Source organism: Tiliqua scincoides, chromosome 9, assembly GCF_035046505.1.
Source record: "Tiliqua scincoides isolate rTilSci1 chromosome 9, rTilSci1.hap2, whole genome shotgun sequence".
Taxonomy (NCBI): Eukaryota; Metazoa; Chordata; class Lepidosauria; order Squamata; family Scincidae; genus Tiliqua; species Tiliqua scincoides.
In genome coordinates, this window is record NC_089829.1 from 26,445,901 (window position 1) to 26,472,819 (window position 26,919).

Consider the following 26,919-nt stretch of genomic DNA (forward strand, 5'->3'; position numbering starts at 1 on the left):
CCAGTTTACATCACTCAGACAAAAAGACTAATTTATCTCCCTTTGTTGAATTACAATCCCACTGACGAATGACCAACGTGCACTTGTGTTACAGGCCACCTTTCACAGCCAAAACAATAAGAAGCAATCCCCCCCACAAGGGATGGGCAGCTTTGAGACAGAGGGGCAGTATCTTAGCTTTTAAACCCACGTGGTAGGTTCATGTAAATGAGTTCCACTTCTCAGGTATAGCCTGAGATTCATAATTCACAGCGTCTGTGCTAGAAGTGACTTTTGCATGTTAAACTGACAGTTTGTAGCCTCCCCAGGGTTGCAGAAAAAGGAAGATGTTTCAGTATCTCATCCAACTACCAATGATACAATTAAATCATTAGATGTGGGGTGGAAGAGAGAAAGTGTGTGGGGGGAGGGGTTTGAAAATGGGTTTGGGTTTGCATGGTGCTGTGCATGGGTTTGCATGCACAGCAACCAAAACAACAATTGGTAACAAACAGGTGGTTAGTTTAAATTTACCTCCAAACAAGATTCCCTAACCTGTTGCATAAAAGGGCAGTTACTGAAACGCTTGCTATGTATACTTAACACCAGAAATTGTCTATAAAAGCTATGCCTCAAAATGCTCAGTTTATAAACATAAAACCAACCAACTTTCTAGGTTTTTTGGTTTGTTTTCTTTAGAGACAAACAGGTCTATTTACTTACAAAACCGCAGTTAAAACATGACTGAATTTACTTACAAGCTGTCTATCATCGGTGTTGAAGTACATGGCCGCTGTGATTTCGAATACATTGGAATGGACTTCATTAGGTGATACATAGGAGGGCAAGCGACCAAAGCTTGCAGCGTCTACAGAACTGTATTAAGGAGCCAGTAAATTAAGACAGCCAAATGCATTTTACACATGCAGCAGTTTTTTGGGGGAAAACACACTTTATATTACAAGAAGCTATTTAACAGTTGTAATAATATCAACAGGTCATCTTGGATAGTACACCATTCATACTATAACATTTAAAGATTTATGTATTACAAGGAGTTTAATATGGGGATTTACTATGTTCAGCAAAAACAATGAACAGCTAACATTTAATTAACTGGTAGCAATTTTTTCCAAAGTAAGGATACAGCGTTGATATAACACCAGTTTCCTTTATTGATCAGCCCTCTTGGTTGCAAAGATACTGGTTTATGTATTAGTTTTACATTTTCCAGTAATTCTGTCAAATGAAGAACATATTCGGACACATCAACAAAAGCCAATCCGTTTCAACTGAACAGAGTCTTGCATATTACACATGGAGTGGAGAAAAAAGAGCAATAAAGAACTTTAGCATCCCCTTGTGGCCAAAGACATGAATTTGCATACATTGTTTTCTCACTAAAACAGACTCTTGCAGCATCTTAAAGACCAACCAATTTATTTTAGCATAAACTTTCAAGGAGGACACTCCACTTCTCCATTTCCATGCTGTTTACTCATTGCAACATACTTAGATACACTTTATCACCACATTCACCAGTACTTTCAAATGGATCCAAAGGTGAAGCAAACACTAAAGGTAAAGGTTCCCTCTGGCATTAAGCCTAGTCATGTCCAACTCTAGGGGTGGTGCTCATCTCCATTTCTAAGCTGAAGAGCCAATGTTTGTCTGTAGACAGTTTCCATGGTCATGAGGCCACCACAACTAGATGTCTAAGCGCACGGAACGTGTTACCTTCCCACCAAGGTGGTACCTATTTATCTACTTGCATTTTTTTTACATGCTTTCGAACTGCTAGGTTGGTAGGAGCTGGAACAAGCAACAGGAGCTCACCCTGTCACGTGGATTCGAAAACACTACAGGTACAGAAACTACTCAGAACTACTTCTGTAAACATATCTGCATTACAAATTGTTCATCTGAGATGACTATTATTCCTAAGTCTAGAAAAATAATTCGTAGCTTACCTTTCCATTCCATATTAGAACACTTAAGGTAGCTATCAGCACACACAAACAATTCAAACCCCCCCCCCTCCATTCCAAAGTACTGCAACACTATTTAAACTAAAAACAAACAGAAGATCAAAACAATTCCAATAGTGGTCAGGCTAATGGTATTTTTGTATTGCTGAAACAGTTCCCAATAGGTGTCCAAAGACCAGTAAAAAATGGGTTCAGTGCATTAACAGTATTTATGTACCACTTTTCAAAAAAAAAAAAAAAGGTCACAAAATGGTTGACAGACAAATCAAATAATTAATGGATCTCTGAAAGAAGGAATAACTGAAGGAGGTCCAATAGAGAAGACCCATCTCTACATCTACACCAGCAGTATTTCAGATGCGCCTCTCCCAGTGGACCAGAAAGAATATACGGGACAAGACTGTACTTTTGGTATATTATAGTTTGTTTTGGGCTTTAATAAAATATAATAACTAGCACTTTATGTCATGCCCCAATTCCTAAACTTTTCTATGATTTCTGCCTCAGCAAGGATGCTCACAAGGGCTTAATACTTCTCCAGAGGGAAACCTGGACCACAACCTGGGCAGGAGGTCTGGTCTAGAGGGTAGAGTCTCCGTTACCCCGAAGATTACATCAGAAAGTCGCCAGTTCGAGGACACCGGCAGCTCCCTGAACGGCTGAGAATGGCGAAGCAGCTGACAAGCCCAGCTGAGTGATTCCACCTGCTCTTGGTGTGAGCAAGAAGCATCTTGGCTGCCCTCCATGTGAGAGATGGAGCTGCTTGTCAGCCTGTGTGGGAGAGCTGGAGGCCAGAAGTGAGACCAAACTACAAAGATTCATTCTGAAATGTTGTTGGTCCTTGAAAGAGAGAACCTCTATGATTGTAAAAATCCCCTTGAGGGATTTAGAAATGCCTGCCTAGGTAAACTGCCTTGAATAAAGTCAGAGGAGAAATCCGATGACCAGGAAGGCGGTATATAAATACCATATTATTATTATTATTATAACCCTAACCAATTTTCCAGCACTGATGTAAGTGCAGTGCAACTCTGAGGTAAGGAAACAAACATTGCCTTACCTTGAGGAGGCCTCCATGACTGCCCCCCAACCGCAGGATGCAGCACATGCCCCACTGGCACAACTATACCAGTGCTGGAAAGTTGGTTAGGATTGTGTCTTAAGACAGTAGCCATTTTGTGCTCAGAGCATGTTTATATTTTTTGACATGCATGTTTATATTTTTTTATATGCACCTGCCATGCAAGCTTCAACGTGCAAGCAGAGTGTAAAATTATAAAGTGAACTATATTTCTCTATGTCAGTTTTCAAGGACTGTTTGAAAGCCTAACTCCATCTGCATTTGGAACTAAGCTGTGTTGGGCTTACTCAGAAGTATGAAATTTTAAGACCAAGATCTTCTCTGACATGCATAAAAGAATTAATAGGATTGTTTGCTCATTAACAAAAAAGCAATTTCAAAGTGGTTTCAAAGTAATGGCAAGATCATCTAGTGGGCAAAAAAATAGGCTTGAGGACAGTCAAGACACCTCTCATTTTTCAGTTAACAATACTCTGGTTTAAAAACAGCTATACAACAGGTTCAGATATTCAATTTAAAATGAAAGCATCCAAAACTATTCTGAACTACTACATCTGCAACTACTGAATCTGACTATTAACACACTGAGCAGAAATTGTTCTACACAAAAGGTAGCAGCCCATCTAGTGCTTCTAACAATATGAACTGCATCCATGAATGGAAAAAGTATTCCACTTGTGCAAGGGGTCCTTCTGCTTGCACAAGGACTCACTGCAACAGTGAAATACTCCTTTTATTGCCAGAGGGAGCTTCCAAAGTTAAGAACATTAGTTTGGATTTACCCAAGATAATTTTCTTTTTCTAGACACAACTTAACATTCATGACCAAATATCAAGAAGCCAATCTTACAGTTCTAGAAGCGCTTTTATCCTTAACCTACAGCTATTTCCCATTGTAGACAATACTTTTCCCAACACCTCAAAGATCATTTTTTATGGGTATCTGCATAGTGACTTGTCAGTCCATATTTGATGAAAACCCAAGTAAATCTGGTCAACACTCATATTAAAGTTTCAGAGTCTGAGCACATATAATATGCATGGAATATACATTACAATTTTTGACAGTGTCATTCGCACTTACTGATTTAAAAGTTTTATTCAAATGTGGAATAAAGAGATTAAATTAGGCCAGCCAGAGAATCAAGAGTGACCAAAGTATTCTGCTTTGAAAGATCTGACATGCAGAAAAGATTTCTCAATTTAAGTAATAAAGGAATAAGAATGACCACCAATATCTAGAAACAGTATGGTACAAACAAGTTATAGAATTCAATTAAGACTGACACTTCTGCACCTTGAAAATACACTAGTGCAGTGGTTCTCAAATCTTTTAGCACCGGGACCCACCTTTTAGAATGACAATGTGCCGGGACTCACTGGAAGTGATGCCATGGTCAGAAGAGACATCAATTTAGGCTTCAAATCTAAGCCACAATCAGCCAACGGTTCTATTACACTGTGCACTTGTGCTGTTATTTTGCATAGCTCGTAAGTCAAAGCAGACTTGGATCCTTCTCCAACCACACAGCCCTCCCCACTTTCCAAGCATCCGTCTTCGCACCTATTCAGGGCAAAGCACCATGCCTCTCTCCCACCAGAAGCTTGCCCTGCCCAGCAGCTCTGCACCCTGTATTTTCAATGACAGCTGAGCTAGGTGCTGCTACCCACCTGAAAGTGGCTCACCTAGTGGGTCCCGACCCATAGTTTGAGAGACACTGCACTAGTATTCTGAGCCAGCTGTAAGTGTTCATTCAGTTAAATTCTTGATGCAACTTAGTGGCCTGTGGGGATGCCCAGTTCAGATGTAATGCTCAACCATGGGTACAGTGCTATGTGAAGAGGCCAAAAGGAGCCATTGGGCTTACATGATTCTCCTCTCACCCCCAATCCTGCACATGGTTTGATTCCCTGGCTTGTTTCACTTTTAAACTGCAACTCCTAAACTCATATAAAAAGGGCGGTGCTTTTAACAGAAGCATTAACTCTACTTCCTGGTGCTGAGTAGGGGAGCACACATGTCCTTAGCTCCCACTGGCTTGTTCAAGCAGAACAAAATCATAATTTAGTCATACAACTGAACCAGGCTTTTCTTACTGTACTTCTGTTACATTTAAACATTTGTAAATCAGCCAATTGTCAGCACCATCTTCTGCCTCCTTTTCATGAGGGTGCATGTGTTTGGAAACTATGTCAAATACCAAAATGAGCAGAAATTCAAGGCATATCTGCCTGTATCTTCAAGGAAAAGAAAAAAAGAAAGAAGCAGTCAAGAGCCTGCAGCACAAGAATTAGCAAGGCAGGTAGCATAATTCAATCTTTTCCCTTACAGTTAACAGAGACCAGTCTTTCCAATGGAGAAAGGCTGACCCTGCCTTTCAGTCCTGAGTGGGAAGGGATACTAAAAGTAACAAAGACCCTCTGACACAGCAAATTCTCAGTGCTGAGTTGGCAAGGCTTTACAAATGGAGAGACACATGCACATCCCTCTCACAGCAGTAGCAAAAGGTTGGCTCTAGAAGAGGGAACAAAGCTTCTCCAGCCTAGACAAACTCAGTCTCTCATTAATGCATGCATGTGCATGGTAGAGCAAGTGTCTGCTGCTGCCTGCACTGCTGAAAAGAATCCGTTAGATCAGTCCATAGTTGTATACTTAATCAGCTAAGATGCGTACAAGAAGCTCAAAACATTACTCTAAGCAAATGACAAAGATGTGTTTATGGAGCATCCAGTTAATCATTGTCTACCTGTGATGCTATTAATGCCTATGAAAAAATGAGGACATGACTGTCCACTTAAAACTTTCCAAGTTAACCTTTCTCCTCTTTGCAACTCAGACCTGCAACGCATCATCAACGATACCTGCAATCTTTATGGCTGCAGGATCCTCAGAAACTGGAACAGGTCCCTCTTTGACTTCAATCTGTTTCTCAGGGACCACAGGAGATGTAGCAGGAGGGGTATGCTTAGTTTCCACATAAGCCATAGATGTGGAAACAGAGGGCTTGGAATTGTGAAAGAGGCTCGCCCACGACTTTGCAGGCTGATTAACTGCAAACGATGCTGAAACAGGGGGGGCTGCCTCAGTAGTAGACGATGCATCCTCAGGCTTAACTTGGTCTGAGTCAGTGCTTTCCACAGTGTGCAAGTCTACCCCATTGGAAGCTGTGCCCTCACAAGAGGATTCAAGTGTCTGTCCATTAGTAACACCAAGGGTTTCAGTAGTATCAGTACCAGCATAAGGCTGTACAACAGCTGTCCTTAATGGGCTATCCCTCCCAGCCTCTGAGGGGGCGCAAGACTGTTCCAAATTAGTAACACTGCATACTTCAGGCTGCCCTGCAGTCCTGGTAGCATCTAGCATGCTAGAAACCAAATCATCAGACACTGCTTCACTAGGGAAGTCCACGGAATTGTCAGGGCTGTTACAAGTCCTTGGAGTGACCACTGGCAGGTCACCTGGGAGTTCCACATCCTCTGTGCTTATGCTATTAAGTCCTGGTGAATTTGCATGCCCATTTACCAAAGCCTCAGGTGGGACGCCACCATCGCTGCCATCTTCCAAATAACTGTAATATCCAGGGGGTCTTTTCTTCTTCTTTTTGCGCTCCCTTTGCCCAAGGCTTCCAGGTAAACTATCGTTCTCTGCATTAGAACTATTATCCAAAGCAAGAGCAGAATCAGTGAACTGGCAACCAATAGAGTTATAGTTGGCTTCGCTGAGTACATCACTGGGTGTTTTCTGTGTAGGTGCGCAACCAAGAATGAATTCCGGTGCCTGAGGATTTAGAGTACTCGAAATACTGTAGTCGTTGTTATTCAGCACGGACGAATCTGCCTCAATAACTTCATTAACACCAAATTCAATTCTCTGATACTCCTCCCCTGGGAGAAAAAAAAGTTCTGTTAAAATTATATTTTTATGGGCGAGCTCAGGAAACAGATGGAAAGAAGTAAAGAAGAACAATCTGACAACAGCTATGAAGTTTCATATACATAAAATGGACTTTAAGGGCCCACTGTTTTCAGCTGGACCACCTGACAACAAATATTCCAACAGAGGTATAAAATACAGCAAGTCCCCCAAATAGTAACAGTTCCATTCTGAAGTCAGTCCGGAAGTCAGGACATACATGCTTCAAAACAGTCAGCTCCTGACAGCCCAGTATAATTGAGACTGCAGGAAAGTACTATAAGGACATACTGCACCTGTGCAAAAGCACTGACACAGCCACGAATGAGTTGGACATCTGTAAATCAGGGATTCCAAATAATCAATTGCCTAAATATGGAAAATAGCATCATGATTATTCCAACTCCTACTGCTTTTAGGAATACAATGTAAGTACAGACTGGGTTGATAAATTCTGAACATCAGATTGAAAATGCACTTCATAGGTCTGATACTATATGTTTACTATTAAATACTTTATTTTATTACAAAGTTTCCACCAAAAGGCACCCCTGTGAAAGTATACAAACTAGCCACATTCTTAAGACTGGAAAATTCCAAAACTTTGGAAAACCTGTAAACCTAAAATTCTGATGCTGATCTCCAAGTCAAGTTGGCACACTGGTTAACCGACCACAGTCAAATGTGGTCAATTATTTCTTGAAGGACTTCATTCCATCAAATCAAGAATGGTATCGTGTCAGTAGCAGCTTACCTTTTTATTTTTTGTTAGCTAGGACAGGTACAATGACTGCCTGCCTCTAGTCCTGCAGCAGTAAGCAGCATACTGATGAACCAGAACAGCATTTCTTAAACTGTGGGTCAGGACCCACTTGGTGGGTCAGGACTCAATTTCTGGCAGGTCCTACAGAGCTTCCAATGAAAACATGGGTGATGGAAAGATCATATAATGAACTTCCTCAAGCCCTTAGGCTATTCAAAAAATCAGATAGTTGTTAACTGCCCAGGAAACAGCTGAGCTCCTGTAGTTTGCAAGCTTGTGTAAATTTAAATGTTTAAATGTCTTTTTTCTGGTATGGTTTTTTCCCCCCAAGTCAGTCAATGACAGGAAGGGGGGGGGGGGCAGGTGAAGACTGAAACAAATAACATAGGGCACAATCCTAACAAGGTCTACTCAGAAGCAAGTTCTATTTTGTTCAATGGGGTTTACTCTCAGGAAAGTGTGGTTAGGATTGCAGCCTAAGACCCTCAAGCCTTGAGACTATTCATTAGGGCTGCCTCATTACGAGAAATGGATCTAGGTTGTTTTTTTTTGCTAATAAAATATTACTCATAAATAAAAAGTGGATCTTGGTGCTAAAACGTTTGAGAACCACTGAACTAGAAACTGCAGGTGGAGGTGAACAGCCAACAGCCACTGATGTACTCCGGAAGAACAGGTCTGCTGCCTAAGTAGCAGAACTGTCTTTTTTCAAAAAAGCACACTTTTTAAAAATAGTTTTTGCTACTTTGCTTTATTTCTGTGCTTTATTTCTATAACTGTAGGTGTTTCAGTATAAAGGCCACATGCATTTTAAAAACTATTATCTAGCGTTGGTAAATGCTGTAATCCATTATATAATAATTTTTTTCACAATTAACTAGTTTTGTGATTAGCACAGTTCTAAATAAATTTAAAGTATCTTGTTTTTCTGTTCTAATAAAGTTAACATCTTAACTTCCCCAGCATGTGACCAAATTTTTTTGGATTGGTCAAAAAAATTACCATCCTCGAGTATCAGGCTGGGCATTTTTCCCAGCACCTCCCACAGAATTTGTGCTTCAGTTATTTTTCTTGACTATTACAAAAAACTGTATTATCTGTCGATAAAAAAACCTCTCTTCTATTTATGGTGAAGAAATTCCCAAGACAATCCTGTGCATGTTTTAGATTATGCTAGTGTCGGACAAACAGCCTGATAATGAAAGGACATCATACAGACCCCCAAGACACCACATTAAGATGAAACCTCAAAACTATAGGTCAGCTGCAATATCTTAGATTGACGAATGGGGCAGGGATAATGCACTGTTAAAGAAACTGAAAAATTGTTTTTAAATTTGACAATGTAATTAACAATAACCTAAATCTTCACTGAATTTTTTTTTAATGCTGCAATATATGAAGCTTTTAAAGAACGGAAACAACAGTTGCAAAAAAGAAACGTTTTCTTACCATCATGAAGCTCTCCTGTGGACTTGAGGCCACACGTAATGGTTTCATTGTAAGGAGGCAGCTATGCAGAAAAATAAATGTTCAGATGAAAAGGAGAGAGGGACAACATGTTTTCAGCAACAGTGATTTAAGAGTCTTCAATCTGACACAAACATAACCCCTCCCCCACATTTAATCACAATCTTGGGATCACACCTCAAGGTGAGCCATTTTTACTCTCGTTCACACAATTCTCCCAAGTCCTTAATCACAGTTAACCTATTTTTGCCCAGCCCACAGATATATACATTTGGTACCTGTCGTGTACATGTAACATTGAGCAAAAATGGCTTAAGGCAAAGACTGACACACCTTCAACCATGCTTCCCTCTTAACAGCTGGATATTCACAGCAGCCTTATACAGAGACAGAAGAAAGAGATGCACTTGATGTCATTTATCAGTAGAAAAACTGATTCTATCATTAACTGGCAACCAAAACATTTCCTTCAACATTTAAGTAAAGGAAAAATGGGTGGCAGTGCAACAGTGCTATACAACAGTGGTGTAACTTGCTTCAAAGTTACAACATATCAAATTTCAATATATCAGAATTACTGATCAATAAAAGATTTAAAATTGCTCTTACCTCAACAGAACAGCGAGGAGTCACAAAAAACAGATTAAATTCAGCAGGGCTAAACTCCCCAAAGATGTACTAAAAGTTAAAAAAAAACACAGTTTAATATTAATATTATCTGAAATCGCACAGTACTGACATGAATTGTTGAGAACGTCAGTGGCCTTTGTTAAGTTATCTTTACAGGTGAAGCTGCCTTAAACAAAGCCTGTTCTTGCCACCAATGGTTTTGTCATTATGTTTCTAAAACTGCCTTGGTGGCTTGCAGGTGATTGCAACTGAGGCACTGGTAAGCCACAGGTGGCTATTTACAAGCCTACTTTACCTCATACCCATCTCATTTTCCTCTCCACACATGCTCCTGTGTAACTGTCCCATAAATTCCCGGGTCATATTTTTCCCACTAGTGTCTACTCTTGAATCGTCTTCCCCAACAAGATGCCTTTCTACCATCTTCAAATACAGCCGGACTTCAGTATCTGCAGGAGATCCTTTCATAGGGACCCCTACCACCACGGATATTGAAGCCCACGGATAAATCCAGTCCATAGGACCTTATGACGTGACTGGAGATGCTCTCCGATTGCCGTCTGGAGGTGTTTTGAGGCCTGCAGGGGCCTGTATGGATTTCAGGAAGTGCCAGAAAGGCGTTTTTGGTTTGCAGAAGTGCTTTTCTGGCACCTCTGGAGGCCTTTCCAAGGCCCGCAGAGGCCTCACTCAGCCTCTATGAGCCTCCCGGACATGATCAGAGAACATCTCCAGTCACATCCACAAGCTCAGGTTCGGACTCCACCATGGGTTTGGAACCCTTGGTTAATTAAAACCATGGGTTCCAACTCCACAGAGGCAGAACTGGTATTCTTCTGCAAAGTTTTTTTCCATCCAATAGTTTATGTGCATTCTCATACAAACTACAGAGTGGCCCCCAAAAATGTATGCACTCTTTACTCGTCAATATCTTTGGAATAAACTTAAATGGAATTTCTATTTCAGAGTGAGAGTATAATATAATGTTTTCTCAACAGATGAAGGATGATGTTTATCGGAAGAAACCAGCTACACTGGATGCTCTACTGGATGTGCAGCTACCACACTGGACACATTACAGAACGTAGTTCATGCAACAGTTCAGCAGCTTCAACAGCATTTGGATGCCAATGGTGGCCACTTTGAACACCTACATTGAAACCACAATTCAAGGACACCTCTCATATCAATTTTGCTTTTGTACAAATACAGTAGTTACGATTATAGAGTAATATTTTTCATGTAAAGCGTGTGTACATTTTTTGGGGCCACTCTGTATTTTCTCCCTCTTTCTACCCTATTTTCCTTGTGCACCTAAGGTTTTCTGAACACTGTCTGAAGAATACATCTTTAGCTGCTTGAGCTATCATTGAAAGGCTGTAACAACAGGATCTTGGCTCAAGAAATGGAGCTAAGTCCTCAGTGTTAGCATAACTTTTAGGCCTGAGTCTTCACTTAAGATTCTGAGAATTTCACAGGTCATAATGCATTGGCAGATGCAACCAGTGGAAGACAAAGGCCTGGTCACAAGTTTGAATATCTAGGTCTAGAGCAGAAATCATTCTCTCTTTCCAGACAAGAACAAAGAGAGAAGATGCAAAGATTTAAGGTGAAGACTAATCTATCCACAATTTCCAACATGTTCAATGTATAAAAATTCAACCAAGATTTTTTTCCTTCCCAGTTCTCCATGGCTGACTTTAATGGTGAGATTCAAATATGCTGAAAGCTCTTACTAAAACTTGCCTTTTGGCTTCTTTCCTAACAAAGAAAAACTGCATTCTAGGATTGCCTTCATGGGATGTTGAAAATGGATTTTAATAAGTACATAGGGACATGCCATTCTCAGACTGCAACTCCAAACAACTTACAAGGGAATGAGATCCAATGAATACAGTGAAACTTACTTCTTGAGTAAACATGCATAGGGTTGTGCTGTATGAACAAGAATAAGACGATCCTGGGAACGCCAATGCATGCCAGAGACTACTATTTAAAGCACAAAAATTGGCAAAGACACTGTAACCTCTTTGATACCTATGCTGCATTAAAAAGTATTGTATCATTATCATTCAAATGGGAAAGGAAAGGAGCATAATAAAGACACTTTTGTCAAGACAAATCCAGCCCTTAAAAGACTCTACATTCAAGACTTGGTAAAAAGTATTGTTAATCTGCTAAGGACCATTTAAGTAGCTGCTAGATATAAGCTATGCTACACCTCAAAAGTATTTAGCTACTGTGGCATGAGGGAAACCTCTCTCATATTTCAAAGGATTTCCCAACAACTCCAATCAAGGAGCAAAGTTTATTTCATATGCAGCTATAATTCAATGACAGCATTTCACACCAAGTAAAATACTGCACCTACTTGCACAAAACCTACTGAATCATAACTTTTTTCAGGCATTTTAGATGAAGTCATGCAAAACAAAAGGCAATCATGCAGCTTAAAATGCTCTTATACAAATAAAGCTCAATTCCCACACACATTTCTGTCTCTCAATCAGTGGCTTAAATCAATATGTTAAGTGCCTCAAACACTAAGTAAAATCAGTACCATGTCTCCATTAACCACAGAAAAGACCAAAGCAGTTACTGCTTTAATAAGGATAGGACATTTTTATCACAACACAGTGGCCATGCTGCACACCAAAATACAGCTGTTCAGCGGTTTTGGAAAAAAATAAGTAACGAACAGTAAAACGCTCTCATCTTTCAGACCAAGAATACAAAACTCATGGAAAGCTGGTGACATGAACGTGTTGGAGAGATGTAAATGATCTGACCAACCCAACTCCACTTAAAGGACTTCAAATGCCAGCCATGTCTCTCTCTACTACAAGGTATTCATCCAACTTCCCATTCTCTCCCTTCACTACCAAACAGCCCATTCTACATACAATAAAGAATGGCAAAATAGACTGCAACACCTCAGTCAGCCAGCGGGGGGGGGGGGGGGGGAAATCACATGTACAAATCCTCTACAAATTAAAATTCCCAGCAAGTAACACACACACACACACACACACACACACACACACACACACACACAGCAGGAGTAGGACAAACTAGAACTTCACCTGATTAAGTATTAATTTTCGATTTCCAAGGAAATTTTTTTACATGGGAAAGTAATTCAGAGGTAGAATCAACTGCCAGGTATCTGAATTTATACAGTTCCATTCTGCCACACCAGCCATGGTGATTTTGGATTCTAGAAGCCCAAACCTTTTGTATACTACCGGACTAATTAGAATTTATGGGCCCGTGGTGTCTACCAATGAATTTCCTGACTAACAGTTTCCACTCCAAAATGCACCCAAGTCTGAATCTAATTTTTTCCAGCCTTGGAAAACCTATGATGGTAGGCAGGTACATGGGCAGTTGCAGTCTTCCAAATAATGAAAGTTTGATATGACAGCCTTTCTTCTGCTGGCTTACAGGAAAATGAGATAAAAATTCAAGTTATTTTTCCTGGAAACAACATTACCAAATTAAGAGTATCTAATTAACTCTTCCAACTACAAAGTGAATCTCTGCAGAATGATAGTTTAAAAAGCTAAACCTATTTATCTTGGGGTGACAAATTAGGTTGATTTGTGAAAGAAAAACAAGAGTGGGAGGAATCTATCAGTCCAATAAGAACACAAGAGGATTGCTGTTTGTTGTGCCATGGAAGTTCATCATGGAAGTTCACTCTAGGTACTGGTATCATCCAGAGCGTTGCATTCCTAAACCTGTAAATCCTGCTGGGGAAGTAGTAGCATTCATGGGAAGGGTTTGCGGTTATCTTCTACCAACAAGGCAAGATTCCTTTTACCTAGCTGATACTTACCTGGGGAAAGGAACAAGAGAGTAGTGGCTTCTAGAGAGTATTAAAAACTTTACACCAAATAGTTATCTAAATAAGACTCCAGTCAAATTAGTGAATTTAAGACTGAAGCATGATGTTAACTAAAAGCTGTAAAGGTGGGCTCAAAGGTGGGGCCAAATATCCATTACACTCTTGCATTGCTTATTGGTAAACACAGGCTCCCCACTGTCCAACTCGCAGTTACCCCACATCTGTCTTGGAATCTGAAGAACTTCCAACGTTGCTAACCATATTAACTTTTGCAATGCATCGCTTAACTCTTCTATCTTGATCAAACACAGGCCACCTTCAACTTAATCAGATACCAAGTGACCTAATAAGCCTCTTATCTTCTCACCAGTGAAGTAACCATTTCTGATGTGCATTTATAAGAGCCTTTCCAACTTCACCTTGGGGGAAAAATATCCCACAGTTTAACACTTGCAACAGGAAATCAGCAAGTACTTCTACAAGATACAAACATGGAAAATATTTCTATACTTTCATTTTCTCCCCACCAAAATGAGACATTTCCTGGAAGTTTTTAAAAAGTCAGGAAAATGTGTAAATCTGCATAGTGACTACAATACTTTTAGCTTTCACCATTGCCAAGGCTAAGTGCTCTTTATATAAGCAAGGTGTTTTAACTAAAGTTCTTTGTAGGATTTAGACAAATACGATGAGTCAGTATTTCATTTCTCTACTGAGCGAACGAATTCCCTATCGTCACCATCATCACAAAATATGCAGTTTCCACGTTTCATCTTTTGAAGAGGTAAATTGTGCAGAGGAAACGCAGTGTTTCTGGTCCCAATTATTACCATGTTTTAGAACTGTGAGAGACTTTCACCATCAAACACCATTGTCTCATACAAAATTCCTTAATCCGGAGTGGTATGTTAAATGGTCATATATAAAGCATTTCAACTGAATAGGGGGGGAAAACCTGCAGCTCTAGCAGTGCAGTTCTTTCAAACTCAATATCTACTTTGCTGAAACGGCATTTAAATGACAAATGATTATAATCCTCAAAGCCAGCAAGTCCTACTACAGACAACAGCACACAGAATGTAGATGGCAATAAACTGAAATTGAAGTCTATAGGAAATCTATGCTATCCAGATACATTCTACTGGTACCCTTCAACTTTAAAACAAAGGCTGTATCATATGGAAGATATTCCAACACTTCAAGGAAAGCATTTTCTCTACACGTTAAATGCAAATTCTAGAGAAACCCTCAAATGTGCAATGAAGAATTCAAAGTAAGAAAACACCTCTGGAAAAGGTGTAGGCTTTTCTTTTAGTTTTACATCAAATGGCACTAACAGTATCCTACCCAATGTAGAACATAGCAGTAGACTGCACAACTTCAGATTGTGATAAAGGTTCCCCAATTCTGAATCCTCCCTGAATGCTAAAAAATCCCCACAAATAGAAAGCAAGAATGGCAAGCAAGCATTGGGCTAGAACCTTCCTCCCAGTTTTCTATCTGCAAGGAGGGACTACATGAGGGAACATTCTAAAGTAGCACCACTGCCACACACAGTCTGGTCCATTCTACCGCACGAACTCTCAGAATCCACTAACTTTTGATGAGGGGTGGGGGGACATTGATTAATCATGCTGATCTATTATACATAGTTCAGCAAAATAAGCAATCAAACAGTATTTAAAGTTATTTAGGGTCCAGTTCTATGGTCCTATAGCATCAGCGCGAGGTGACAAACACCTTTACAGCACCCAGAGAGTAGGGAACGTTGGCGCTGGCCCTTAGTGCCAACAGGATGACGACACATGGCCACAGGAGATAATATCGTCAGGCGGCAGTGCAGTTTTTGGGGGGCAGGGGGAGTTTTTCCAGGAACAGGGAGGGTGGGGTGAGTGGGCAGGATCGGCGGAGGCCTCCTCCAATGGATCCTATCCCCCACATGGGTTTACAAAGCCCAACAGAGTGCACCAGCAAAATAGCTGGCGCAGACACCAGTAGCCCCATTGTGGGGCCTGGGGCTTTCCTTGGGGGAAGGGGTTGAAAGTCCTCTTCCCCTGAGATCTCCAGCAGCATCCCTGGCACCGCTGCACCAGGCAGTGCCATGAAGGATAGGGCTGCTCATCCCTTAAAAGCTATTGTACTCAGTGATCCTACAGCTCTAGCTATGCTGCACTTATACGTTACTGAGCCACAAAATCCAAGCATGATGTATTGCCAGATGAAGCCATGTCAAAAATGGGTGTTTTTCTTGTAGCCCCAGCCACCTCTAACAGCAAGATCTAGTGCACAGTGTGAAGAAGCTACAGTGAAGTCTTATACACACTCCTTGTAAGCAGGAAGCATACTTAAGGCTTTTTTTGACTTTTAAACTTTGGCTGAAATCCTGGCACACTTACAAGGCAGCTAAGTTCCATTGAAACCAAAGAGACTTATCCAAGTACACGTGTTTTGGATCAGAGGATACACCAGACACAAAAATAGCCATTCTATGGGAGAATACAACTGTCTCTACACAAACAAGCATAGAAGTTTTCGTACACTGAAAGATTTCATTCTTTATTGCAATTATATATTTGATAGCCAATGATGCATCAAAGATTACTTAAAATATTGGCAGTAAACAGTTAGTAAAAATCCTGTATGGATTTTTTGGCAGGCTGGTATACCCAACCCTGAATGCAAATGTTACTGTTTATCTGCTTTGTTGATGGAAAACTGAAATACATTTTTCCAAGTAAATTTCTGATCATTGCTATCTCTTTGTAACTGCCAATCAAGCCTGTACTGCTGCAGAAAGGTGCAGTTTCTCCTAACTGAGAGGTGGACAAGTAAGGTCTGGGGATCAGATCCAGCTATCCAATGGTTTCCCTACCACAGTTAACTATTGGGTCTCAGACTTGCACATTGGTGCTTCCTGTCCAAACATAGCAGCATTGCTGCCAGACACAGTGTGTGCATACAAGGAAGAGGGGCACAGGTGCACACCAACCAGTCATTTTAGGACCCAGCATAAGCAAGCTTGTAGCCCATCTAGGAGCACTGCCAATCTAAAAGAACTGGCTGTGAACAAGAGCAAGTAAGAAAAGAGAGCCTCTTATTCATAACTTTTCCAATTTAAAAATGAGTGATGCGTGTATTAATTTATTTTTAAAAAAATACAACAAACCAAAGCTGGAATCAAAGTTATGATGGAAGTTACAACAAGTATGCATTACAGAGCTCCATACAATTTCTAGGGCCCTCAGGCCAAATTTGCCTACCTCTGCCCTAATCTGTCTCTCCCACCAAGGCTTTTAGACATTCCATAAAGGTCAGAAATGATTTTCAAAAATACAGTTCCAGAACAGAAAGAACACTGATTGGCTTTTCTATGTTCTTTCTATTCTAGCTTAAGGAAAACCAATGTTTATTTAGGCAACTTCTAATCCACCCTTACACCCAAAAACAGCTAGTCATAACACAAAAAGTTACTACATCTAGAAGAACATATCTATCATCATCATCATCTATACATGAGAAACAGTTTCACTTCACTAAAGATGCTACCGTGAATTTCCTTTACTTAACTAGGCAATTCTAACTGTCAACCACACACGCGTGCGTGCGCGCAAACTCCTGGGCTGTTCAATTACTAACATAATCAGGGTGGAATGAAAGCTTTGACATGTACAACAAGAGAATTACCAGAAACTTCATGTTCAGGCACATCTGCCTAATGAGCAGAACTTTTAAGAATGAAGATTCCCAGAAACTAGAGGCAGGAAGGAACTACAAAGGGGGGGGGGGAGTATCCTGCATATATAAATCAAGGACATTTTTTTTTAACAGCAAGCATTCTATTAAGTCTAACTTAGAAGAAAATCTAAGATTTATACACACACACACTTACACAATGGGAATCGTTTGTGGACTAAGGGTCCAATCCTATCCAATTTTCCAGTGCCTGGGCTGCTGTGCCAATGGTGCACGCACTGTATCTTGCGGTGGGGCAGCAGTCACAGAGTTCTCATTAAAGTATGGGAACATTTGTTCCCTTACCGTGAGGCTTCATTATGGCTGCACCAGTGCTGGAAAATTGGAGAGGATTGGGTCCTAAGATTAGTACTACAACTTTAATCTAAGTATCTGCACTAAAATCAAGGACTCTAAGCAATCAAAGTTTACCCAAGTCAGTGGATCAGGCTATTAAAAGGAACAACTGTCACTTACTTCAGTGTGCATTTTCTCACCTACTGTACACAGTTGGTATGATGTATATAATGTTGTTGTAACAATACTGAAAAAATTTTGCAAATGAGATACACAGGCAAGTTAGAGATAGAACTCAACAGAAACCACCATAATGATAACATGGTCTCAGAAGTTATAACTTTCTCCAGAAAAGCTAATGGAGTTGTAATTGTAGTTGTAACTAAGCAGCAATTTTCAAAAACTTTTCTCATCTTATTTATTTTTATTTATTTATTTGATTTATATTCCGCCTTTCTCTTCAAAGGGCACCCAAGGCGGCACACTGACAAGGTGCTAAACCTGTCAAGGTACATAATCAATTTTTTTCACAATTGAAAAGGCACACTGCACTGCCGGTGGGGGGCTCACATCCCCCAATGGCTCTACTAATAAATCTGGGGGAGAAAGGCGGGGGAGAAATAAAATAAATTACCCTCCCCCAAGCTCCCGGGGAACACCTGCAATCATTCACAGCACACCAATGTGCCCTGACACACTAGTTGAAAGTTGTTGGCATAGAGGTTAAGTGACTGAGCTACATTTCAGTAATTCCCCAGTTTAGATATCCTCAGGGCCCTGGAGTAAGCCACTTTCTCTCAACCTCAATGGCAAAATTATTTTTAAAAAATTCTAACTTGCCTAACTCAGGCAAGCAGACAGTATAAATTAAGACAAAAATACAATAAAAAAAATGGCAGCAAACGAAACAAAAATTATGAGGAGAGTCAAGCAAGTTCAGAGAATGCAAGTTTAAATACCAGTTCTTTCGCCTCCAGCAGAAATTCAGGGGGAGGCAGTTACATATCAGAGGGCAGGGAATTCCATATCTTGGGGGCCACTACTGAGAAGGCCTCTCACATCTCTCCTCCAATCGTAACCAACAAGTAAATTCATACCTGAAAGACCACTGACCTCATCTTGGTCCCAAGTTAAGTAGGTCTTTAAAAATAATAACCACTGCTTTGAACTAGACCCAGAAACAAACTGGAAACCAGTGCAGCTGAAACAATAATGGTGAATCATGACTCTTTTGTACCAGTCAAATCTAAGGAGCTGCATTTTATACCAGGTGAAGTTTCAAAAAGGTCTTCAACAGCAGCCCCACATTGGGTTACATCACTGTATTCTACCATGATGTTCCTAAAGCATGGATCACTGTTGCTTGGTCCATCCAAGACAGAAACAGGTGCAGCTGACATACCAACCACAGCTGGGCAAAACCACTTGAGACCACAACCACCACTTAGACTTCAAGAGCAACTGCAATCCTGCTCTGTCAAGAGGACTACAACTCCATTCAGATCCGGATGACATAAGATGGCCTCTTGCCAATTTAATTTCAGTTTGTTCACCCAGATTCTGTCCTCACAAACTCCAACAACTGATTCAAGACTTCCACAGCCTCTTCAGCTGAGGAAGGCTAAGATACTGATAAGACCTCATATTGTATCCTTGGACAACATCTTCCAAAGGTTTCATGCAGATGTTAAACAGGCTGGGGGACAAAAAAGATCTGCAGGACACCATAAGCTACAGCCAGGAATCTCCCAGCATCACCTTCTGGAACCCATCATCAAAGGAAGGACTGCAGCCACTGCAACACAGTACCCACCCACCCCCCCCAAACTATCAGAAAATTATAAAGGATACGAGTATGATAATACTGATCTCCTTCTTAGGGCTGGTATAAGCAGACATGATATAAAAACTTTAGAAACCACTAAAGCAAAGTATCACCACCCCTACTGGGTGGTGTCTTTTTAACAACATGAAGTGTGCCCCCCCTTACAATGACCAGAGAGAAACATCAATTGTCCTGCAAGGAGGACAAGAAACAAAGGTTTTCTTCACTATATTTGTAGACGTAAACTGATGTGACACACTCTGGGGACCTCTCCAGAGATTGAAAGGCAGGACAAAAATCTCCAGAGTAATAAAAAGCTATATAAATGCTAGGTATTGGCTGTAGCAAACAAAAAAAAATACCCTCAGCCTGGTCTGGAAAACTAGTCAAATTTTAATTGAGCATAAAGAACATCCAATTACTATACAGATTCAAAATGTTTTTCTATATGTACATGAGTGGCTAAGTCATGCATGAAAGTGTATTAGAGTTACCTGGAATTAAAAGACAGGGCAGCACTTGGCAGCTACATGCACGCTCAAACTTTTAGGCTTGTAGCCTTAAAAGTTTAGCCAGTAAAGAGAGAACACAAGCAGGAAACTGGTGGTTGGCCAGTTGAGGGCTCACCTAGCAGCAACTGCTACTCACCCCAGATGAAAGGCAAATGCCAAGCCTGAATTCCAAACTGATTATCTGAAGTACAGGACTAAGAAATATAGTTGTGGCTCTCAGATAAAGAAAATTCTACAATTACTACAGAAAGTCAATGAAGCCAAGTGGGTATAGCTATGGGTTTAGATCAGCAAGACCTGCGTGCATGTCCCTTTGTGCATGTCCCACTTCTGCCACAGACACTGTCTGCGGCTTTGACCAAGCAAATCTGTGTCCTCTCTGTAGAGAGAAACAGTGGCCAGCTTCATAGGTTTCTGATGAGAGTAAAAGAACTTCAAAGATTGTGAAGCATTTTGAAATTTTAAACCACTATATAAATAACTTGCTGTGGTAGTATAACACAACACATAGAACGCTCAAAAGCACTTTTGGTTTGTCATCTTAGTATCTTTTTCAAAGCATACACACAATGTTTTTATTAAAGAACCAAAGAATTAAACTCTATACACAACAAAGTAGCAAGCAAGCAGCAACAGATTATGCAGATTCCCAATCTGGATCCAAAGACCTAGGCAACATTCTGTAACAGAAATTCCCTCTAGGTGTAATAGATGTCAGCTCGAGTGCCAGTTTTTAACAGCCATATCCACTTTTATTCACGTTACATTTGCTACACTAAACACGTAGATTCATTGCAATTACACCATGAGTTATCTGGAAAAGTATGCAATCTTTAGATATTGAATGTTAACTTTTACACATTTTTCCCTCTGAAAATTAGTATTAGTTACTGCCTTGGGTAAAAAAAGGTTTCCCAGGAAATTACTTGCATTTAATGCAAGCAACTCATACACAACTCACATTGCATGCACTTCTTTGCAACCAATATATGACTATTATCACACTGCAGATTTACTATACACCTCTTCGTATTTACCGTATTTATCGGCGTATAACACGCACAGGCGTATAACACGCATCTTCATTTTAAGAGGGAAATTTCAGGAAAAAAATAAGGGTAGCTCAGAACTTTTTTTTATTAATATTATTACCACATATAAGGTAAATAATGTAAAAGGACAGTAAAAGCAACTGTTTTAACAAAAGAAACTTGGATATTTTGTTTTTACAAAAGTTTACTCAGAAATCACTATCTGGGAAACCAAGAAACTCTTCATCTTCACTGCTATCTTCAAAATCGCAATGAACACTGCTGCTTTCACTGCTACTATCTTCATAAATCAGCTCATCTTCTTCACCATCCAAAGCATTACTTATGCCACCTCACCTCAATCCCTCCCCCTCCCCTCCCCAAAGAAAGGGTCTCCACTTACCATATTCATCAGCTGCCAGCGGCTGTGATAATATGCGGCGGGCGCAGCGCTGACATCACGTCACGACGCTGCGCCGCCGCTAGGCACTATTGGGAACGGGATCCCTTAAAGAGGATTCCGTTCCCTGGACATCGGCGTATAACACACATACATCATTTGCCCCCTATTTTCAGGGGGAAAAAGTGCGTGTTATACGCCGATAAATACGGTAAATCCTAGGAGGGGAGAAGTATTCATAACTGGAAATATAATAACAGACGAAACAGGCTAGCATTTAATAAATAAATTTCTTTCTTGAAAAGAACTTGTTTGAATATTCAAGGTCAATCACCATATTAGGAAGGGTTTTTTTTCTACCACCCAGGCTGTGGGATACTTTGGGGTGTCATCTGCACTCACAGCCTGTGGCATAGCTTCCTTGTGCATGTCAGACTCAGCCAAGTTAATTTTGCTAGAACTATTCCCTAGTCCTGCAGGCTCCTCCAGCATAGTGTGCCCTGATCCTCCTGTTCTCTTTGTGACATGCTAATCAGGCTGCTCACAGACTGCACTCTTCCATCTTGAATTATATTTTTTTTAGAAAGGCCTGGAGCTGCAAGATCCTGCCTCAATGCATGGGAAATTTTGATTAGATGACCTTTAAGTCTCAATATCAACACAGACTACCTTCTTTACAACCTTAGATATGCTGGCAGTGCTACAAAAAGAAATATGAGCCTATCAGTAACTGTTAACTGTATGATCCTTTTACTTTCATCCTTACTATTAACATTCTTACTAGATCAAAATATCTCTCCATAAAATTACTTAGAAACTCCTGAAACAGAAAACAAAATTAAGCACCCTACATTATATCTAGAGGAAATTTGACACTTTTTTTAAAGTACAGCATTCAGCAACTCCTTTTTCCTCTCCCCTAACAGTATGCTTAATACAACTGTGAGTGGAAAAAAAACATTTAAAATGAAAGCGTAAAGAAAACTGAATGAATGGATGAATGAATGCAAGTCACTCCCAGCACTGTCCAGCTCAGCAAATGTTAACTTTCCACTCAGCACAATGCAACCCTTGGCACTTCCCTCCCCCCCCCCCAACATTTTCCAGAAGAGCCTATAAATATGTTTCCTTGTATTTTTAAAAAACCCACCATCTTTCTCTAGAAAAAAGGAAATTTACCAATCTTTGCCTTTAGAATAAAGACAAAGTCAACAACCTCATACACACATCTGGGAGTAAAACCCAATGACAGAACCCAGGCAGACTTACTCCCAAATAAGTAAGCAAAAGATCAGGCTGCAAAGTTGCAACTCAATCCTATGCACACACTTACCCGGGAGTAAAGTCCAATGAATGAACCCAGTGAAACTTACTCCTAAGCAAGCAGGCACAGGATCAGGTTGTAAAAGCCGCAATCTAATCTTATGCATGTGCTTGCCTAAGAGTACAGTGCAACATGTGAACCTAAAGAAACTGATTCATGAGTAAGCATAGACCAGGGTTATATTATCCCAATGATTTTAACATACATACTGGCCTGGGGAAGTAAAACTGCTGAAGCTGACTTCAGCAGAATTTAACCTCAAAGCAAACCTGCTGGGCTGCCACGGTAACACCATAAATCCTACCTACACACTTACTCAGGAATGAGTGAGTAAAACCATACAACTCGTCACAGGGAAATGGAATGTACGTTTTATGGGATACATGTTTGCCAAATGAAGCTTTACTCTCGAGCAAGTATACACCTAGAAAAGCAGTAGTTTTAACTTTCCAGCTAAAGACACACAGTTGGGAAGGCAGAGGAGAAAGAGTGTACATGTGCTGATGGGAGGGGCTGTGGTTTCACCAGCACAGCACCTGCTGATCATGCTGAATATCCCAGGATCAGAACCTGCAGGTAGGGCAGGGGTACTGTAGAGCAGTGTTTCTCAAGGTTTGTCCCCTACTGTACCTCTTCACATGGTCCACCTATTCAAACTACCACCAGAAGTAACTGGCGATGACATCGTCACCAGTTAGTTCTGACTGAGAAGCCAGATGTGACGTGACAAACACCAGTGAGAGGCTCAGAGTGGACGGGAGGGCTTTTTCTGAGCACAGAAAAGCATGCTTTGGAGCTCTGCTTGCTAAGTCGAGCCTCCTACTGCTATTTGTTGTGTCATGTTCCTGGTCTCACTGCTGGGCAGCAGGTGTCCAGAGCTCCTGCAAGTACCACCAGACACCACCTCAGGGGCCACTGGTGGTACTCAGAGGACTTTTTTAAGTGCATACTTTGGAGCTCTATCCACCAAGCCAAGACTCCTACCACTGTTTGCTGGTACCACTGTTTGCTCCTACCACTGTTTGCTCTTATCACATTCCTGGTTCTGCTGCTGAATGGCAGGTGTCCAGGGGTCCCACAAGTACCACTAGACACCACTTCAAGTGATACCTGGCAGGCTTTTTTGAGCGCATGCTTTGCAGCACTGCTGGCTAAGTCAAGCCATGCCACCTACTGTAGTTTGTTGCATTGCATTCCTGGTCTTGCTGCCAGGCAGCACATGTCCAGAGGTCCTGCAAGTACCACCAGAGATACCCAGAGGGCTTTGTAGAGCACATGCTTTGGAGTTCTGCCTGCTGAGCCGAGCCTCCTACCACAGTTTGTTGTGTCACGTACCTGGTCTCACTGTCAGGTGGCACATGTCCAGGGCTTGTATGGGTTCCACCAGACACAACCTCAAGTGCCACTGGTGATACCCAGAGGGCTTTTTGAGCACATGCTTTGGAGCTCTGCCCACCAACCACAGTCTATTCCACTGCATTCCTGGTCTTGTTGCTGGTTGGCACGTGTCCAGGGGTCATGCAAGCACCCCCAGACACCACCTCAATTACCACTAGTAGTACTCAGATGATTTTTTGGAGCCCATGCTTTGGAGTTCTGCCCACCAAGCCGAACCTCCTATCACTGTTTGCTATGTCACGTTCCTGGTCTCGCTGCCTGGCAGCACATGTCCAGGGGTCCCACAAGTATCACTATACACCACTTCAAGTGGTACCTCGTGGGCTTTTACATAAGAACAGCCCCACTGGATCAGGCCATAGGCCCATCTAGTCCAGCTTCCTTTTTTCAGCGCATGCTTTGCAACACTGCCCGCCAAGCCACCTACTAGTTTATTGCATCACATTCCTGGTTTAGCTGCCAGACAGCAGGTGTCCAGTGGTACTGAGAGTACCACCGGACACCACTTCAAACGCCATTGGTGGTACCCAAAGGGCTTTTTGGAGCTCTGCCCACCAAGCCAAGCCTACTGCTGTTTCCTGTGTCACGTTCCTGGTCTCGCTGCCAGGCAGCACATGTCCAGGGCTCACGCAAGTACCACCAGATACCACCTCAAGGATCACTGGTGATATGCAGAGCGTTTTTTTGAGCATGTGCTTTGGAGCTCTGCCCACCAAGTAAACCTCCAATCCCTATTTGTTGTGTCACTTAATGGTTTCGCTGCCTGGCAGCAGGTGTCCAGAGGTCCTGCAAGTACCACCAGATACCACCTCAGGGACAACTGGTGGCACCCGGAGGGCTTTTTTGTGCGCATCCTTTGGAGCTCTGCCCACCGAGCCTCCTACCACAGTTTGTTGTGTCACGTACCTGGTCTCGCTGCCGAGTGGCAGGTGTCCAGGGGTCCCACAAGTACCACTAGACACCACTTCAAGTAGTACCTGGCAGGCTTTTTTGAGCACCTGCTTTGCAACACTGCTGGCTAAGTCACGCCACCTACCATAGTTTGTTGCATCGCATTCCTGGTCTTGCTGCCGGGCAGCATGCGTCCAGAGGTCCTGCGAGTAACACCAGATGCCAGCCCAAGTACCACCGGTGATACCCAGAGGGTTTTTTAGAGCACATGCTTTGGAGCTCTGCCCGCCTAGCCTCCTACCACAGACTGTTGTGTTGCGTACCTGGTCTCGCTGACGGGTGGCAGGTGTCCAGGGCTCCTGGAAGCACCACAAGACACCACTTCAAGTGGCACCTGGCGGACTGTCTTGAGCACGTACTTTGGAGCTCTGCCCGCCTAGCCTCCTGCCACAGTTTGTTGTGTCGCATACCTGGTCTCGCTGCCGGGTGGCAGGCGTTCAGGGCTCCTGGAAGCACCACAATACACCACTTCAAGTGGCACCTGGGGGGTTGTCTTGAGTGCATGCTTTGGAGCTCTGCCCACCTAGCCTCCTGCCACAGTTTGTTGTGTTGCGTACCTGGTCTCGCTGCCGGGTGGCAGGTGTCCAGGGCTCCTGCGAGCACCCCAAGACACCACTTCAAATGGCACCCAGAGGGCTGTTTTGAGCACATGCTTTGGCTCTCTGCCTGCTGAGCCTCAGACCACAGCCTGTGGCACTGCGTTCCTGGTTTCGCTGCCGGGCGGCAGGCGTCCAGAGGTGCCAGGAGCACCCCCAGGCACCACCTCAAGTGCCACTGGTCGAGCCCGTGCCACTGGTTGAGAGTCCCTGCTCTGGAGGGCGAGGCTGCCAGCCAGGGCCGGCCCCACTGGAGCAGAGGGGGGGTGGGCCAGGCTCAGCAGGAGGCAGCAGGCTCTCTCTGCGCATGCGCGCGCAGGAGTCGCGCTGCAAGGCTCCCTCCAGGGCGGGCGCCTGCCTTGCTCGCGCTCCACACTGCGCTGACCGGGGGGGGGGGGGTGAGGGGGTCAGGCCCCCCCCCGCCGGGCAGGCGACTGCATGAGGCGGCAGGGCCGGGCCAGGCCAGGCCAGGAGAGGAAAGAAGCCCCTCACAGGAGACGGGCGGAGGCCCCCCGGCACCCCGCGCGGCCGGGCCGGGCCGAGGCGGTTACCTGCGCGCTGTTGACGGCCATGGCTGCTCCCGTCCCCGGCCGGGGCGGGCGGAGCGGGGCGAGCTCGGCGTCTCCTCGGCGCCTCACGCTGCTGGCTCCGCCGCCGCCATCTTGTCTCTTCTCGCGCACACACCACACAGGGAGGCAGGCGAGGCGAGGCGGGCCTCTGCGCATGCGCCGGGAGGAGGGCCGGCGCCGCTCACCGTGGCGGCCTCTGCGCATGCGCGAGGGTGGAGGGAGGTGGTTCTTTCTCTGTCCATGCGGGGAGACTGGCAAGAGGGAGGTTGCTCGCGAACGCACATGCGCGGCTCCGTGGGCGGAGGAAAAGCGAGCGGATGGAACGATGTCCCTTTGCACATGCGCAGTCCTGCTGGGTTGGCTTGATGGTAAGAGAGGGTGAGCCTGTAGAGAGGGCATACTGGAGGCTCATCGGGGCGCATCCTCTTGGTGTTGTATCCTATGGTTCCCAAACTTTTTACCACGGGGACCCACTTTTTAAAGGTGACACTTTTTGGGGACCCACCTTGGTTTACCGGATTAGAAAAAGGAGATCTATAAAGAATTAACAAATAATTAATAATATTGAATAATAGTTAATTAATTGTGCATTATTAATTAAAAGGAGATCTAAAAA

At 42.7% G+C, this 26,919-nt stretch overlaps 1 protein-coding gene across 2 annotated transcripts in view; it reads right to left on the reverse strand.

Annotated features, from left to right (window-relative positions):
* Positions 1 to 26,413, reverse strand: part of USP10 (ubiquitin specific peptidase 10) — a 39,115-nt gene extending 12,702 nt beyond the window's left edge. For both annotated transcript variants that reach the window (XM_066637010.1, XM_066637009.1), the window contains exons 1-6: positions 26,286 to 26,413; positions 9,804 to 9,872; positions 9,177 to 9,237; positions 5,911 to 6,933; positions 1,127 to 1,218; positions 738 to 847 (exon numbers count right to left, since the gene is read on the reverse strand). In XM_066637010.1, coding sequence (XP_066493107.1) covers positions 738 to 847; positions 1,127 to 1,218; positions 5,911 to 6,933; positions 9,177 to 9,237; positions 9,804 to 9,872; positions 26,286 to 26,306 — 1,376 coding nt within the window. In that variant the 5' untranslated portion in view covers positions 26,307 to 26,413. The remainder of the gene's footprint in view (positions 1 to 737; positions 848 to 1,126; positions 1,219 to 5,910; positions 6,934 to 9,176; positions 9,238 to 9,803; positions 9,873 to 26,285) is intronic.
* Positions 26,414 to 26,919: the final 506 nt, after the last annotated feature.